This window comes from Balaenoptera physalus (assembly GCF_965194825.1).
Source record: "Balaenoptera physalus genome assembly, chromosome: 13".
NCBI lineage: Eukaryota > Metazoa > Chordata > Mammalia > Artiodactyla > Balaenopteridae > Balaenoptera > Balaenoptera physalus.
Genome location: NC_138892.1, coordinates 24,796,265 through 24,814,810, shown reverse-complemented (window position 1 = coordinate 24,814,810; position 18,546 = coordinate 24,796,265). Strand labels below are relative to the sequence as shown.

Genomic DNA, 18,546 nt, shown 5'->3' with positions numbered 1-18,546 from the left:
GTGGCTTGTAGTAAGTTTTTTGAAATTGGAAAGTACATGCCCTCCAATTATGTTCTTCCTTTTCAAAATTGTTTTCACTTTGAGTCTTTTGCATTTTCATATACACTTTAGAGTCTGCTTGTCAATTTCTGCCAAAAAACTAACAGAATTTTGGTAGACATTGTGTTGAATCTGTAGATCAACTAGTGGACAGTTGGCATGTTAACAATGTCAAATCCTCCAATTCATAAATATGAACTCTCTCTTCATTTATTTAGATATCAATTTTTCTCGATAATGTTTTTTTCAGTGTACAAATTTTGTACATTTTTGTGAAGTTTATTTCTATTGTGAACAGGTATTTTCTTAATTTCACTTTCAGATTGTTCATTGCTGGTACACAGAAATACAGTTGATTTATGAGTATTGATTTTGTATCCTGTGATTTTGCTAATAAACACATTTATTAATTCTAGAGGGATGTGTGTGTGTATCTTGGAATTTTTTATATATAGCATCATGTCTCCTGCAAACAAAGACAATTTAACTTCTTCATTTCCTATCTAGATGCATTTTTTTTCTTTTTCTTGCCTGTTTGCATAAGCTGGTATCTCCTACTCAATGTTGAACACCTCTCAAACCCTCCTCAATAAAGCCTTCCTCTCAGTTCAAAATGAGCTCTCTTTTTTGAATGTGTGTGTCACTAATTGCTCTTACAATATTGTTATTTAATGTTATTCTGTATTCTTCACTCAATGCCTATTAGCCTTGTTTCCAGAATTAAACAGGTGAATTGCCCAAGCTTATATAGTCAGTAAGCTGGCAATGGCTACACCAGAACCTAAGTAGTTTTATTACAGTTGGTGACTGGGGTCTCCATATTTGGGACAGGACTATATTGCTTAGATTTTAGATTCCCCGTGGGCAGATCTCTCCAGGTATCATCTGTGTACCTCCAAGCTTAACACCTGATCTGGGCCAGGCCACCTTTGTGCATTGTATTTCCTGTTCTGGCATTAGCTTTATTCATTGCATTTCTTTTTCCTTGGGAGTCTTATAGCCAGAAATAAAAGACAGATATTTTTGTTATTGCTTGTTTTATTCTGGAGTTTTGTTGAAGATTTTAAAAATCGGCCAAAATATGAGCATCAAAAATTAGAACAAGCAATCTAATTGAATAGTTTTTACAGATTAGTTAATCTTTAAAATTGACTATTAATACTTCCTTTAAGTAATATTCTTGTTTCTGATGTCTTTACACACAATATATATTCAATTTCTAGATCCTCTATTAAGATGGTAAATAACATTTACTTAAAATGCAGTTTGTGTATATTTTATTGTTATTCAAATAATGTAAGCTTATCTAGAAAATCACAAAAAAAGATAAAAATAATTAAATTACCCTTAAAACCTGGGATAACCACTGTTGATAATTTTCTCTGCTTGTGTATACAGGGAATATATGTGTGTACCTATCTTTTAAAAAATGGGATATTTTGCATGCTGTTTTGTAAGCTACACTTTTCTTTTGCTTAAGATAGTTTGGATGTCTTTTCATGTCAATAGATGAATATACATTATTACACTTAATGGCCATATAGTGTTCCACTAAAATCTCATCTTCAGAAGATGAGAAAATCTATCATGAAACTTTATGATGTCTTTATCTATCTTTATCATAAAACATTTGCCATATTTTTTAGGCTCTTCCCAGAAGGCATAGTTCTATTAAAGAACCAACAGTAAATAAATCTGAAATGCACAGTTTATTTGCCTGGATTGCAATAAGAGCTGCTGCACAGGTTGGTGTGAGTTTTATTTAACTCTTCTTTTTATCGTCACATCTGTTAAGGCAACACAGTGTATTGATGCAAGAGAAAGGAAGATACCACATTCTTTGGGATTTGCACCAATGATGTTTCTTTGGGAAGATTAGAAGTGCTCTTTATATGTGTAGTGTTTTTAATCGCTATTAGCCAGACTTGGTTTGATTCAACTTTTCTTTAATGAAAATAATGGGAGATACATATGTGCACATATTTGACACACATTTTGGCAAGTATCTGTCATAGCTAGGGGAGGTAGCCTATTCAAAATGACTTATTTATTGATTAAATTGTCAACATTCATGATTTGTTTGACTATGATATATACTACATGTTGGGGATCACATGTTGTTTTTCAGTTTGTCTTTATTTTTTCCCTAATGTGTACCAAATGTTATTTTATGAATTTGCTTTTTCACATTATTTACCTAATGGATAATCTATGAATCAGAAAGCTTGCATTTATGAACTCTAATTATGCATTAATTTTAGGTCAGTGAGGCTGTGCTGGCAATCAACCTACTTATCGGAAAGAAGAATTCTAGAACTGATAAAGTTAGTCAACGCGCATTACCGAATATCCCAGAATTTGCCACCATGGATCTTTTGTCTTCATACACAGATTATTTGCTTGGTATGTTTGAATGTTAGGCATTTTATAAAATTGTAATATACGTAATGTGTAATCAAGTTTCAGAGGTTTAATTGTAGAGATTTTTAACTTAAAAAGGACAATAGTTTGGGGAGCCTCTGGGAGAGGATGGGGTCTTAAGATCTAGCTGCTAAAACATAGGGGCCTCAGTTCACTGTACATACATACATGACACTCCATCTGCTGCTGCATTTCAGATGCAGGGCTCTGTGAAAAAATGGTATTTCCTGATGTCTGTTTATTTTCCAGTTCACACATTTCAAATGAGACCTTTTGGGATTATTTATTTGAGGGACCTTCTCTGATCCTCTAAAATGTGTACTCACTCTTACACTCTCATATGGCTCCCTGTCCTTTTTCTTAGTTGTTTTATATTTGTGTGTGTGTGTGTGTGCCTGTGCACGTTTGAACTATTTCTCTTCTTAAACTATTGTCAGCTTCCTGAGAGCAGGGACTTTAGCTATTTGATTTGCTGCTCTGTCTATAGAAAATCACACATTGCTTACACATAGCCGGCATTTGATATTAATATTTGTTAAATGAACGAATGAGAGGTTAGCGGAATTTAAACTTGACCTTACTGCTATGTTTTTTCTTACTTATGACGCCTTTGTTGGTTAGTAAACTATAATGTAAACCTCTAAGTCAGATCAGCAGTAACATAGATATTGAACAGTCACTTACGCGTTTGCCTGTTCATTTATTCAAGAAGTATTTATTGAGTGCTTCTTGTGTGCTATGCACTTAGATAGGTTCTAAGGAGCCAGGTACTGGAATCTTACTTCCAGAAGGATATTTTAGGAATAACCGTACCTAATTTTGCTTGTCACTAGGTGAGCATTGAGCCAAAGGGAATGAAAGTGTTAACTTTAACCTGATGGGGGTGGGAACAGTCTTCCTAAAGCCTCTGAAATCACACCTATATGCAGTAGCTTACTCTGCTGAAGTGTTAAGTCAAACTTAGCTGAAGAGTTCGTGTCTGAAATCATCTCCTTTATGACTCTCTCTTGAAGAATAGGTGGCCCAGACTATTTTCCAACCTAAAAATGGTTTGCCCTGAGGTTAAACCATCAGATGGATTTTTATGCCAAGGTATTGTTTCCTTATTTTTATTGCCTTCATGCCTAGTAGGATTTTGCTTCATCAGATTTCCGGACCGTGGCCTGGATCTCAGACTGGGTGCATGGCCTTCCTTAGAGTCCCCATAGATAGGCTCCCAGGGGACAAAGCAGGGCAGTCTGGCAGCAGGGGCTGGTCACGGCTTTTTTCTCTTGACACTGCTCGTCAACTCAGTTCTCCCTGGTTCAGAATGCCAGGACGGCAGTCCTCTTAGAAGCACACATTATTGTTTTGCTACAAAGAGAATGCAATATTAATAATGAAGAGGGTTCAACTTATACCTTGATCCTGTCAAACCATTTAATTTCTCTCAACCTCATTTGTCCTAATCTGCAGACTGAGTGAATTAGATTTATTTATGGATAAGACTGAAATCTGAAAGCTTTAAGACTGTGATTCAACATGGCTGAACATGGCTTCCAACATGGCTATTTCTTTTTCATAATGGCCCCGTATTACCTCTGAAACATCTGTCTACTTTATCCTAGACTCTTTCTTGTTTTACCAGTTTTTAGGCCAGGGATAACAAATAAGTTTCATCTAAAATGCTGTATTAATCAGTTATTGGCAAAATTATACTGTATACCAAACGACCCTAAAACTCAGTGGCTAGAACAACATGACTTCATTCTTTTACTTGTCTCATGTGTTCTGCTTCAGGCTGCAGGCTGAGTTCAGGTGTACTCTGTGTACATTTGTTATGAGACCCAGGCTAAAGAGGCTGTGGCTACCTGGGGCCTGCTGTTCTCAGGGTATAAACCAGAGCACAAGACCAAGACCAAGCACAGAAGCACACTTGAGGCCTTTCTTCACATTACATCCCATTAGGCATAGCAAGTCATATGGCCAAGTCCAATACCAGTGAGGCAGGGAATTAGACTCTGCCTGTAGAGGAAGGAAGAGGGGTGTGAATGTTTGTGGAATGATAATCCAAACTATCACTTATGACACGTTCAATCTATGGCTGGTAGCCACCTGAGAAGAATTCTGAACTTCTGTATGGAAACACTGGAAAAGGTGCTGCGGTGATCAGTTAGTAATGTCACCCGTGGGCAATGGCATCCCCTAACCAGATGATCTTAGTTGATCCAAATGGGCAGGTAGTCTTCATCTCAGCTCTGCTTATTACTAGAATTTATGCTTTACTTTTCTATTTCAGTGGTTTTCCTAGCATCTTCCAATTTTCAGTTTTCATTTTGTACCATTAACACTCCTTTACTGTTGTACCAAGATAGTAACTTGAAATGACCAAATTTTAAAGTCCAATTCATTTTGTATTTTGCCTTAAGAATAATAATTTTGCCCTTCAGTATTTTCCTAGCAGACTGATTGTTAATTCATGTTATGATTTCCCTCACTTCAGTATTTGGGTTAGAAGGAAATATTGAATCTCCAACTGATTGCTGCAAATACCCAGATGGCAGTGAGGTTCATATTATAATGAATTGCTAAAGGGCAACAATAACAAATAAAAATTGTTTGATTTTCCTTGCATTAGCATATATTAGCATCCAGGAGAAAACCCCCTCAGTGATTTACCTTCACTAGCATTGACCTGTACACGATGTGGTAGATGATATTCATTGTTATTGTGTGCAGAGCCCTGTACCAGATACTTCTGTCCAGAGGGAGGGAGAAGTCACAGAGCACACCAAGCCTTCCATGAGCTTCCAGTCTTTGACCATCAGAACAGGCATCCACTTTGAAATTATATAAATGTGTCTTTTAAGAGGACCATATTAATTAATGGAGGCAGATTAATGTATTTTAAGCTAAAGCTGGACACAGGTGGGGTGGGCATGTGAGTTTATGAGGAACTTTTTTTTCTGGAAGAAGTACATGTGGGGCAGATACAAATGAATTGGAGGCATGGATACCAGATAGGAGGGGGAGCTCATTTTCTCAGCAGAGCAGTTGACAATCAGAGAAGCATGGTGACAAAATAGACCAGTCATGTGTGGAGGATGGAATATAGATCATCTTGCCAGAACCAGAGAGCAATTGTATGATGTCTATAGAACAATAAGAGAATTGAGTGTTGTAGCTGGTCCAATTTATTGAGGTTTCTTTTACATTGTCTTGTAGGAATAGAGACCCTGAAATGATGCTACTGGCAATACGGGACCATATTTAGATTGAATGCAAAAAAACATTTACTCCATGTCTACTTTGGGCCCAGTTATATTCAAATATACACCATCCTTTTGTCTTGATTTTCCTGTGGGCTTAATAAAAAATTCAGCTAGGATTAAAAATTATTAAATTCTATAATACACTTTGAATTAAAAGCAACATTTAGGATTAGTGGTTCCGGATGCAGCCTCTCACAACTAAATACACTTGATATGTGGAAAAATATAAATACGTGTCATGCCAAAAATGAATGTTGATGAACCTACTGTCAGAACATAGAGATCTGTGGAGCAGAACTGAGAATCAACTGACCGAGAATCAACGAGTACATGCTTTGCCTCTTGAAGCAGAGAAAACCTTCCATCCTGAAAAAAGTATGATTTGTCTTTCCCATACTGCCTTGCCCCTGGCTCAGAGACATGGATCAATGCCAACTAAAAACTGGGATGTCATTCCTCTACTGCTCTCTTGGCTTTTTCTATTCCTCTGAGACACAATTTTCTATAGTGGTGGGGAACTAGGGAGACACATTATATCCTCAAATCCTGAATAATTAAACCACTTACAGGTGAGAATGGAGATAAATCATTCATGCTTACAACAGTGATTGTGTGTGTGTGTGTGTGTATGAGCATGTGTGTGTATATGTGCTGTATCAATCCAGAGTGTCAGCAGTTCATACAATGAGGGTGTGATGAGAACCATCCTCAGCGAAGCAGAGCTGTCCTAGGCCGATGTCTGCAAGAGTCTAGATGTTGCACTCAGAGCTCTGCCCTTTGATCACGTAAATCTGAGAAAGGACGGTACCATGACCAAGGGCAGAGCATACGTTCTCCACTCTCTATTGTCAGACACGAGGCATGAAGAGACCCTATTCTAGACAGAGTCAACAGTGAGAAAATAAGAAACAACAGATGGCACATGTGAGAAACTATTGCCCCATGAACGCAATGGGATGCTATCCTGAAGACTCAGAGGAAGATTGACCCTTGAAGGAACCAAAGGAAATCTAACAAGATGGTTTGAAACTCTTAGCAGAGCCTAAGCAGTCACTGCTGATGCTGTGTGCTGGTGCTTTCTTGTGTGATTTCATTTATCCTTTAGGAAAGTCCTGTGAGAGTGTCACTGTGCACATTTATTAAATGAGGCAAGGTGCTGGGAGAGGTTATTGAACTCTGGGTGATAGTTCACAGATAATATAGACCCTCATCTATACAATTCTAAAGGCAGTGCCCTGGATCGTTGTGTTGGGTGTGATAAATAAGTTTTACCAGGAAATCAAAATGCAGAATTGATACTTCTGGTCAACCTGTTGGCCTGAGCTGGCATGAAAGATGCTTCTGCCCTCCCCAGTAGAAACCTATTACAAGGCTGGATAAAATAGAACCAAAATTGTTTTAATTTATAGCTGAGCATGAAATCAGGAAAGGGAGATCCCAAGTCACCAAAGTAAAATGAGAAATTTTAAACAAGAGCTGCAGCTGAGGATTCACTGGAGCAGGAAGAGGCGGGGCTGGGACGTGAATGCCTGGTGAAAGAAGGGGTCTGGAAAGAGGGCCCCGCAGGTGGGGGAAGTCAGAACCTAGCTAACTGCATAAAATTGGGGTTCAGAGAGGGCTTGTCCACAAATCGAGGACTAGAAGTATGCTGCCCACTGGCCTGCGTAGCTGCAGAGCAACATGCCAAGTGCCCAGTGAGGGCCAAAAAGCAACCACAGGGGAGAAGTCAGAAACCACCTAAGACTGTGAGGTTGGAATTCACGCCTCCTGAATGATGCAGGGAAATTAGCATAAATGCCCAGAACCAGTGAAAGCATGCAGATCTGGCTGGGGATAGTGGAAACTGTTGCAAAGGGATACTCTTCAATGCAGGGTATAAGGGACTCTCCCTCCAAGAAATTCTTCTGAAGATAAACTTAAAGATAGCACAGATAACACCTGGACAAATTTTGGCATCATTTTTGGATTATAAAGAGGAAGAAAAAAATTGTAAACAGAAAAAGCAGACTTTCTACAAAGGAACAGAAATTGAACTGGTCTTAATTTTTCTCTGTGACATTAAAGACCAAATGACAGGGACTTCCCTGGTGGTCCATTAGTAAAGAATCCACCTTCCAATGCAGGGGACGCTGGTTTGATCCCTGGTTAGGGAACTAAGATCCCACATGCCGCGGGGCACCTAAGCCTGTACACCACAACTACTGAGCTCGTGCGCCTCAGCTAGAGAGCCTGCATGCCTCAAACTACAGAGCCCACATGCTCTGGAACTTGCACTCCACAACTAGAGAGGGAAAACCCACACGCCGTAACTAGAGAGAAGCCCGCGCACCGCAACGAAAGATCCCATCCACATGCCTCAACAAACATCCCACATGCCGCAACTAAGACCCGACACAGCCAAAAATAAATAAATAAATAAATAATAAATCTTTAAAAAAAAAAGACCAAATGACATTGACCAAATATGTATCGAGGTTCTTTTTTTCTTTTAATTTAGTTCAATTTTTTGCATAGGTAATTTATTCTCAAGAATCACAACTCAAAAGTCATAAAAGGGTATGGAGAGAATGTCTTCCTTCCATCTTCTCTGCAAGCGCCTCAGTTCTCCTCCCCAGAGGCAGTCAGTGTTGTCAGAATATTAAGGTCCTATTCCTGCTGTAACAAATAACCACAAATTTAGTGGCTTAAAGCAACACAATATATTATCTTACAGTTCTGGAGTTCTGAAGTCCAAAATAGGCCTTACTGGGCTAAAATTAAGGTGTCAGCAGGGCTACATTCCTCTGGAGGCATTGGGGGAGAATGTTTCCTAGGCTTTTTCAGCTCCTAGAGACCACCTGAGTTTCTTGGCTTGTGGCCCCTTCCTGCAGCTTCCAAGCCATCAGAGTAGCATCTTCAGTCTCTCTGACTCTGATACTCTCAGTCTTCTGCTTCCCTTTTCTACATATAAAGACCCCTATGATTACACTGAGCCCACATGGATAACGTAGGATCATCTCCCCATTTCAAGGTCAGTTGATAGGCAACCTTAATTCCATCTGCAACCTTAATTCTCCTTTGCCCTGTAACCTAACATATTCACAGGTTCTGGGGATTAGGGCGTGGAAATCTTTAGGGAACCATTATTCTGCCTACCACAATTGGTTTCCTGTGTTCTCTACCAGAGATATCACATGCTTCTACAAACTGTCAAGGTTCTGTTATAGAGGACAGAATCCACTCCAATTTGTTTAAGCAGGAGGAGATGTATTAAAGGACTTTCAAAATCCCTGTGAGGGCTAAAGAAATAAATTCCAGGCTGAACATCCAGAAATGACTAACCCATACATAACTGGATCACCAAGGGAATGCAGGTTTTTGTTTTCTTTTGTTTTATAAAGTGTCTTAGTCTGTTCGTGCTGCTATAAGAAAATACCACGGACTGGGTAGCTTATGAACAACAGAAATGTATTTCTTACAGGTTTGGAGGTTAGAAGTCCAATATCAGGGCAGCAGCAGATTCAGTGTCTGGTGAGGGCCCGCTTTCTGGTGCACAGATGGTGCCTTCTTGCTTTGTCCTCACGTGGTAGAAAGGGCTAGGGCTCTCTGGAGCCTCTTTGATAAAGGCACTAATACCATCACTTCGGGGGGTTAGGATTTCAACATATGAATTTCAGGAGTGTGGGAACACAAACGTTCAGACGATAGCATAAGGGAAGCTGGAGAATCAGAAATCTGCCTGCAAAATAGGAAGACTCTGCTCTAGCTGCAGCCTCACCAGCCACACCACGTCTGCCAGAATCCACACAAGCAAAAGATGCTTTGACTCTTGTCTTCTGCACCACTTAGCACAGTGCCAACTTCAGGTCTTTCGTGAATGCACTGAATTTGTGATACCTAAATCTCATCCAGGGCCCTAGCTGCAAGGAAATCTCAGAAATGTGATTTTTATCTCTGCAACTTCTTCAATATAGGTAAGCACATTCAGAGATTAGGAAAAATGTTGAGTGAACCAATATGGTGCACACTAATACACTGATATATTTTTCCCTTAAAAATACAAATAATAGTATAACCATTAGTATGCATAATTTTATGCTTCTTCCTCATTGTTTTTCTTCAACCTAATGTAAGTGTATCTGTTGGCAATTTTTTCAAATCAATACGTAGCTTCTTTTTATTGTTGCATAATCTTTATAAAGATGCACCATAATTAGTCTTCCTTTGATAGATATTTAGGTTGTTTCTACCCTTTTGCTATTACATACAAATTTGCTCTAGATATACATATATCACATATATATCTATTGACCCAATAGATATAATAACCTATGTACAAAGTTTTATATATATATGATATATATGTATATTTATAAATGTCATATGTATATGATTTATATATATAGTATATGTATAATTATATATGTATAGAATCTTGTTCATTAGCCAGTATATTGATTGGGTCAATTCCCATAAGGAAAATTTCTGGATCAAAGGGTAGAATCATTTGTAATTTTGATAAGGTTTGCAAAACACCTTCCATAAAGGTTATGCCAATTTGTTTTCCTGCCAGTAATTAATAAAAGGTCTTTTTTCCCCATACCCTTGTTGACACAGGTATATTATAAACATTTTTAAACCTTTGCCAATATAGTAGGAAGGGAAGGTTTAATTTTAATTTACACATCTCTTTCTAGGACTAAGCTTAAGCATCTTTTGTGTGAACTTTCTGCCCATGATTTACTTTTTTTTTTTTTTTTGAGTTGGTTTTTTTCCATTACCTTTTCTTTAAAAATTTGTAGAAGCTCTTAATTATAGAAATCAACCCTTTAACTGTGATATTATTTGCAAATATATTTTTTCAATTATCAGTTATTATTTAGCCTTCTTTATGGTGGTTCTGTCCCATGAAGAAACTTTTTATTTCTAAATGGTATACATTATTAACCTTTTCTTTGGTAAGTTTTGCATTTATGTCATAGTTAGAAAGGTTTTGTCTCTATTCTGAGACTATAAATAAGTTCTCCCACGGACCCTTTTACTAATTTATGGAAATCTATTTGGAATATGTAAAAAATAACAAATGGATACAATTTTAGTTTTTCCAGATGGCTACCCTATTTCTGTACTTTTTACTCATTTCCTATTGATCTGTCTATTCAGGTTTCAGTACCACACAGTTTTAATTATTGTAGCCTTATAATATATTTAATATCTATTAGAGTAAATCCCCACTCATTACTCTTTCTTTTCAAAATTGTTTTTCTTGTCTTTTATGGCTTTTTTTTTTTTTTTTTTTTTTACTTTGGAAGCAGCTTATCTAGTTAAAAAAGCTCTCTCATAATTTCATTGGTGTTTCATTACCTTTATACTTTATCTTAGAAATAACATATTTTTCTTCTATTGAGTCATCTTAACCAAGAATATTTTATGTCCTATATTTTTTAGTTCATGCCTTTTAAAAAAATATTAGTCCCTTAGGAGTGTTTTAATGTTTTCTTTAAATAGATCTTGTATACTTCTTGTCAGGTTTATTTCTGGATATTTTACCTTTTTATTGGTATTGCAAAATTTTTTTGTTAGATTTCTACTGGTTGTTGTTTTCGTGTGGAGGCTATTGATGTCTCTATATTACTTTATTATCTTTAGGTATTTTTCTCCACTTTACCTTTCATGAGCAAAGTCTGGGTCAGTAAATGTTTTTATAAAGGGCCAAATAGTAAATATTTTACGCTTTGTGGTCTCTGTTGCAGCTATTCAACTCTGCTGTGTTAATGTGAAAGGAACCATAGACAAAATGTAAATGAATGAACATGGCTGTATTCCATTAAGGCTTTAGTTATGGACACTGACGTTTGAATTTCATAAAACTTTCACATGTCACAAAATACTATTTTTAAAATTTTTTCAACCACTTAAAAATGTAAAAACCATTCTTAGCTCATGGGTCATATATAAACATGCATGGGCCTGATTTGTCCCATGGACTATAGTTTCTGCCTTATGGATTTAGTTAATTCATTTTAAATGCCATCAAATTAATGCCTGTATTTATTTGTTCAAGTTTCCTTTTTCTTTTTTTTGGTAATACAAACAGTGCTGCCATGAGTATCTTCTGCAAGACTCCTGGTACACATATATGAGTATCTGCATTTAAAATTTTATTAGACGCTGCCCAGGAATTTGCTTTCACAAGTGCTGTATGAGAATTCTGGTTTCTTCACATTATTAACAATATTTATTATTTTCAGATTTTAGTTTCTGTTAATTCCTGAGGAATGTGAAATGGTATTTCATTTTAAATTGCGTTTATCTGATTTTTAATGATGCTAAACATTTTGGCCATTTGGGTTTCCTTTTCTATGAGTTGCCTGTTGAAATTTTTTGCCCATGTTTCTGTTGAACTATCTGACTTTTTCTTATTGATTACATAGTAGAGAAAAAATAATTTGCGTATTCTAAATATCTTTTCTCAGTCTATGGTGTGTTTGGTGTCTTTTGTGATATAAACTTTTTTTTAATTGAATGCAGTCCTAAGCATCAGTATTTCCTTTATGAGTTTTGCTTTTCTTTTTTCACATATGGTTATTTTTCAAGGAAAGCATATTTGTATTCCAATTTTTTTTTTTTTTTTTACTTTCAGATAACTACCAAGTTGCCTTCCAGACTGCCTGTACATTCTCTTACCCTAGTGATGAGATATATGAGAATGTAGATACTGGGAAAAAAACCCCAATTAAAGTGGATATTACATGGATTCTTCTGCTGCGCTATTATATTCACCTGCAAAGAATTAATAATATGAGCAAACTTCTAGGTAGGCCTTTGCTGTGTTAAGAAAGAATATATTCCTTTCCAGTTGTTGTTTAAGTCATATTTCTTATTTAGAATTATAAAATACTTTTGACTTCTTTCTGAGTGAACTCTCATCAGAAGATGGAAATTTTAGGGGTTCTTAAACTGAGATACATGGACCTTTGGATAGAACTGAATTTCAATGTATTTAAAAACGCTCTTAGAAGGAGGGGTCCAGAGGCATCCCCCAAGACTGCCAATGTGGTGTGTGGGTCAAAACGGTTAAGAATCAGTGACCATAATGTGACAGCTTATAAAATGAACAAGGTGAAATTTTGGCTTTAAGGAGAGAGTGTTCCAGTATCCAGTATGTAAAGAGAAAGATAGGACATTTAACTCCACGAAGTTTTGGATTTTGTTCAGTTTTTTTTTTCTTTTAAATCATTGATGCTATCTAAAGAATATCCAGAAAAACTTGTATAATCTGCTTTACATCAGTTCCTCCTATGTTTTTGTGACAGTGTGTTTATCTGTGCCCATAAAATTGGTGATTCAGTGTTGCTTATTGGCAAACAGTTGGAAAAGACAGGTTGACCATGCCAGCGCCCTGTGATGGAGAAGCCAGCAGGGCAAATAGGCTGAGTCACGGAGTGGCTCAGCATGGTTATTGGGAGTTAGCGATGGGATGGACAAGCACTCGGAAAGGTGTTGGGTAGAAGGTGCATCGTGATGGGGCCAAGAGTTCAATGTCAAGGAAGTGGACGTGAGCCAGCGCAGCAGGCCCTGGTGATGCCCTCCCCCTTATCAACTCAGCTCACTTCTGGATTCACCTGTTGGTGCTTCCCATGTCAATCGCCCACATTTTACTGCTTTCTGCTCTGGGCTTTCTTAGAAGTTACTATGGCCCAGCATGCAGGCAGGACAGCCTGGAAGTACCAGGGATTCCACACACTCAGCAGTAACCTGCAACTACTGAGGCAGGGAACTGGTAGATAGTTGTAACATTGATGGAACAATGTTACATGTTTTTTCCAGGAGGTCCTCAGCAGGACTGAGCCCTCCTTGTCCATAGCTGTAGCCCTTTCATAACTCACTCTCATTGGCTCTTTTCTTCTCTCTATCACACTTTTCCCGTTCTCTCACTTGACATCGGTTTTCAAATAAATTACCTGCACCGACATTTTTGCTTTAAGTTTTTTTGGGGGGGAAAACCCAAAATAAGACAGCTAGATAGAATATTTTGCATTGTTAAGCTTGGCCATAAGCAATTCTATTAGTGTATAAGCTTGAAAAATGGAGGAAGGTCATGGGCAGCCACTAGCTGAGGTGGGGATATACAGGAATAAAGTTAATGAGCAAAGGCCAACAATATTGAGACCATTTTGTTATCTAACATGACTCTATATTAGTGTTTTGGTTTTTTTTTTTTCCCTTAAGCATCTCTGAAGCCAGGATCTGGAATGTCTTTGCCAGATGACACACTTCTCACTTCTCTTTTCAACTCTGGATTGATTTTGCGCCAAAAAGAAATGCATTTTTTCCTTAAAAGATTCTTACAGCTATATTCTTCTTCTTGTATTGACGAATTTCCAAAAGAACTATTTCAAGTCATAGAAAATCCATCTTTTCCAGAAAAATTCTTATATGACTCATCAAGCAAGGTAATGTTTTAAAATGTTATATGCTTTTGTAAGACTTCTTAGAATCATCCTTATATTTCTGAATGAAGCACATTAACCTCAATGCTGGCACAAAGATTTCTAGTTCCCTCAGAGTTCCTGGGAAAGCTTGTTTCTGTTTTACCAGAGAGAGGCCAACCAGACATCCTGGATTTTCTGTTTACTTAGGTCCTATTCTGCTGCTCTCATAAATCTTCAAAATGTCTCAGAATTTTCTATATTCCTACACATAACAATATCTCTCAGGGAGTCGTTTTGCCAAGAAGTTATACAAGTTTCAATATAATCACCCTATAAGAAAACTAGACTGAGTTTCTAAATCTATGCCCATACCAGACACATTCATGTTTCTGTTTTCAACTATCCGAGAGAAGTGACCTGAAAATGTGGCTTGTTCCAAATGGGAACCTTTTCTCATTTTATCCTACGGGAGTATAGTAACCTTATGTTTGGGGTAAATAATAACAAAATTATTTTTTAAAAAATCATTCTTTGGAACAAGAGAGTAGGGTGACTGTGAATAAACTGTGATTTTAACAAGTAGTGGAAAGACCTACTAAGGAATATTTAAGAATTCAGTTAAAGAAGTGATCCTCAATTGGGGTTATGGAGTTGGCCCCAGGGCAGTATCTTGGAATCCACGTAGGAGGATTTTTCAAATTACTTTCTGGATTCTGGGGTATTGGGATGGCCAATACTCAGGATCTCCATTTCCTGCCCCAGATTCTAAATCTTTGAGAAATAAAAGAGTGAGCCATGGTGGAATTAAAAAATACCCAACTTTATGAATCACAAAGTTGATATTGTAGGATATGGTTTATATTTACTGGTAAATGGTCTCCCTAGTAGTGATTAGCAAAGTTTACAGTTCTGCCAATCCAGGCTTGGGGGTTTTGGCGGGGAGGGGGATCATTACAGGCCTACTTAAAATATGTGGGGACAGAAACCCTTTCAAATCTGTTGCATGAAGGAACAGAGACTGTTCACTCCCTACAAACAGTATGCTCTGAAGCAGAGAGAGCAGAATAATGCATATTCAAAAATTCTTTTTCTCAAATTCACCAATCAACTAACTCTCTTGAGGGAGAGGAGTGAGAGGAGGTGGAAAGGCCAGGAATGTATCATTAATGTCTGGCCCTCCACAGTGCAGGAAACTGTGGAGTAGGGTCACATCGTTTCCGTCTAACACCAGAGTCTGGTTCACCCATCCTCGGAACCGAGACTACCTTGAGATTTACTGCCACATGTCCCAGACACCTCAGGTGTTTTGGAGTAGGGGAGAGAGAATGGGAAGGTTGAGAACTATAGTTTCAATGGATGTATTCTTGTGAATATTTTATAAGAGTTTGGAAACTAATATGTGTGATTTCGTAAATACTGTTCTGAAAGGAGCTTTGCTTGAATATTTCAGTATTAAGGGCAGCCTATCGTTATCCAGTTCCTAAGGATGACGCTCCAAACGTACAACCTTGAATACAGTGTAAATATCAATACATGTGATATTTCGAATGGTAGCAATATTATCAAAGAGTTGTTTCACCCGTTTGCTCTTTTTTTGGGGGGAGGGGATATAATTAGTGTAACACTCTCCCAGGATAATCAGCTCTGGAGATCACTGTCGCTTGCCTGACAGTTGCAAGCCACCTAATCATGTGTTTGTTTCACTGGGGTAGACAAGAAATGAGCATAAAGCCTTTGGATTTTTTAAAAAATAAACTCCAAGCTTGGCTGATTTTTATAATAACATTTTTGAGCCTTTAATCACTCAGGAGGCTATTTCAGTCAAACTCTTTCCATACTTTGATACAACCCACTTTTCCCCCACAAAGAAGTAGATGCCTTTCCAGAACCATCATTGCTACATGCCATGCTCATCAGCTTTGTGAAGTTGTATGTCGTCAAGTCTATTGAAGCTTTGTGATGGAAAAACAAAAGTGCTAAACAAATTACATTAAAAATTCCAAAAAAAAAGGACATGATTAAAATGCTGCACAATGCTGAGTTATTCATGTTTAGACCATGACAGACTGTGTAAGGTCAAATATTTGATTAGTGCAAAGTGATTTGTTGTTTATAGGATGTGGCGAACAAGAGTGCTTCTGGTAGGTCTGTTGTTTCATTCCTTTCAAACAATAAATCAAACATATCAAAAGTACTCAGTGTATAGCGCATCGACTAGCTTATGTAATTAATCCCATTAGCAATTAGATATTACATTTTAAAAAAGTGAATAGAAAATTCATAATATAAATATAAATATAAAAAATATTTATAGGACATTCCATCCAAAAACAGCAGATTACACTTTCTTCTCAAGTGCACATGGAACATTCTCCAGGATAGATCACACCTTGGGTCACAAATCAAGCCTCAGTAAATTTAAGAAAATTGAAATCATATCAAGTATCTTTTCTGACCACAACGCTATGAGATTAGAAATGAATTACAGGGAAAACAACGTAAAAAACACAAACACATGGAGGCTAAACAATACATTACTGAATAACCAAGAGATCACTGAAGAAATCAAAGAGCAAATCAAAAAATACCTAGAGACAAATGACAATGAAAACACGATGATCCAAAACCTATGGGATGCAGCAAAAGCAGTTCTAAGAGGGAAGTGTATAGCTATACAAGCCTACCTCAAGAAACAAGAAAAATCTCAAGTAAACAATCTAACCTTACACCTAAAGGAACTAGATAAAGAAGAACAAACAAAACCCAAAGTTAGCAGAAGGAAAGAAATCATAAAGATCAGAGCAGAAATAAATAGAAACAAAGAAAACAATAGCAAAGATCAATAAAACTAAAAGCTGGTTCTTTGAGAAGATAAACAAAATTGATAAACCACTAGCCAGACTCATCAAGAAAAAGAGGGAGAGGACTCAAATCAATAAAATTAGAAATGAAAAAGGAGAAGTTACAACAGACACCGCAGAAATACAAAGCATCCTAAGAGACTACTACAAGCAACTCTATGCCAATAAAATGGACAACCTGGAAGAAATGGACAAATTCTTAGAAAGGTATAACCTTCCAAGACTGAACCAGGAAGAAACAGAAAATATGAACAGACCAATCACAAGTAATGAAATTGAAACTGTGATTAAACACCTTCCAACAAACAAAAGTCCAGGATCAGATGGCTTCACAGCTGAATTCTATCAAACATTTAGAGAAGAGCTAACACACATCCTTCTCAAACTCTTCCAAAATATAGCAGAGGGAGGAACACTCCCAAACTCATTCTATGAGGACACCATCACCCTGATACCAAAACCAGACAGATACTACAAAAGAAGAAAATTACAAACCAATATCACTGATGAACATAGATGCAAAAATCCTCAACAAAATGCTAGCAAACAGAATCCAACAACACATTAAAAGGATCATACACCATGATCAAGTGGGGTTTATCCTAGGGATGCAAGGATTCTTCAATATATGCAAATCAATCAATGTGATACACCATATTAACAAATGGAAGAATAAAAACCATATGATCATCTCAATAGATGCAGAAAAACTTTTGACAAAATTCAACACCCGTTTATGATAAAAACTCTCCAGAAAGTGGGCATAGAGGGAACCTACCTCAACATAATAAAGGTCATATATGAGAAACCCACAGCAAACATCATTCTCAATGGTGAAAAAGTGAAAGCATTTCCTCTAAGATCAGGAACGAGACAAGGATGTCCACTCTCACCACTATTATTCAACATAGTTTTGGAAGTCCTAGCCACGGCAATCAGAGAAGAAAAAGAAATAAAAGGAATTCAAATTGGAAAAGAAGAAGTAAAACTGTCACTGTTTGCAGATGACATGATACTATACATAGAGAATCCTAAAAATGCCACCAGAAAACTACTAGAGCTAATGAATGAATTTGGTAAAGTTGCAGGATACAAAATTAATGCACAGAAATCTCTTGCATTCCTATACACTAATGATGAAAAATCTGAAAGAGAAATTATGGAAACACTCCCATTTACCATTGCAACAGAAAGAATAAAATACCTAGGAATAAACCTACCTCAGGAGACAAAACACCTGTATGCAGAAAACAATAAGACACTGATGAAAGAAATTAAAGATGATACCAACAGATGGAGAGATATACCATGTTCTTGGATTGGAAGAATCAATATTGTGAAAATAACTATACTACCCAAAGCAATCTACAGATTCAATGCAATCCCTATCAAATTACCAATGGCATTTTTTACAGAACTAGAACAAATCATCTTAAAATTTATATAGAGACACAAAAGACCCCAAATAGCCAAAGCAGTCTTGAGGGAATAAAACGGAGCTGGGGGAATCAGACTCCCTGGCTTCAGACTATACTGCAAAGCTACAGTAATCAAGACAAT

General features: G+C 37.1%; 1 protein-coding gene across 1 annotated transcript in view; it reads left to right on the top strand.

The window, feature by feature from the left end:
* CFAP54 (cilia and flagella associated protein 54) overlaps nucleotides 1-18,546 on the top strand; it is a 311,690-nt gene that overhangs the window by 232,778 nt on the left and 60,366 nt on the right. The window contains 4 exon segments of the mRNA XM_082419565.1: nucleotides 1,686-1,784; nucleotides 2,301-2,442; nucleotides 12,334-12,507; nucleotides 13,923-14,146. Of these exon segments, the coding sequence (XP_082275691.1) occupies nucleotides 1,686-1,784; nucleotides 2,301-2,442; nucleotides 12,334-12,507; nucleotides 13,923-14,146 (639 nt within the window).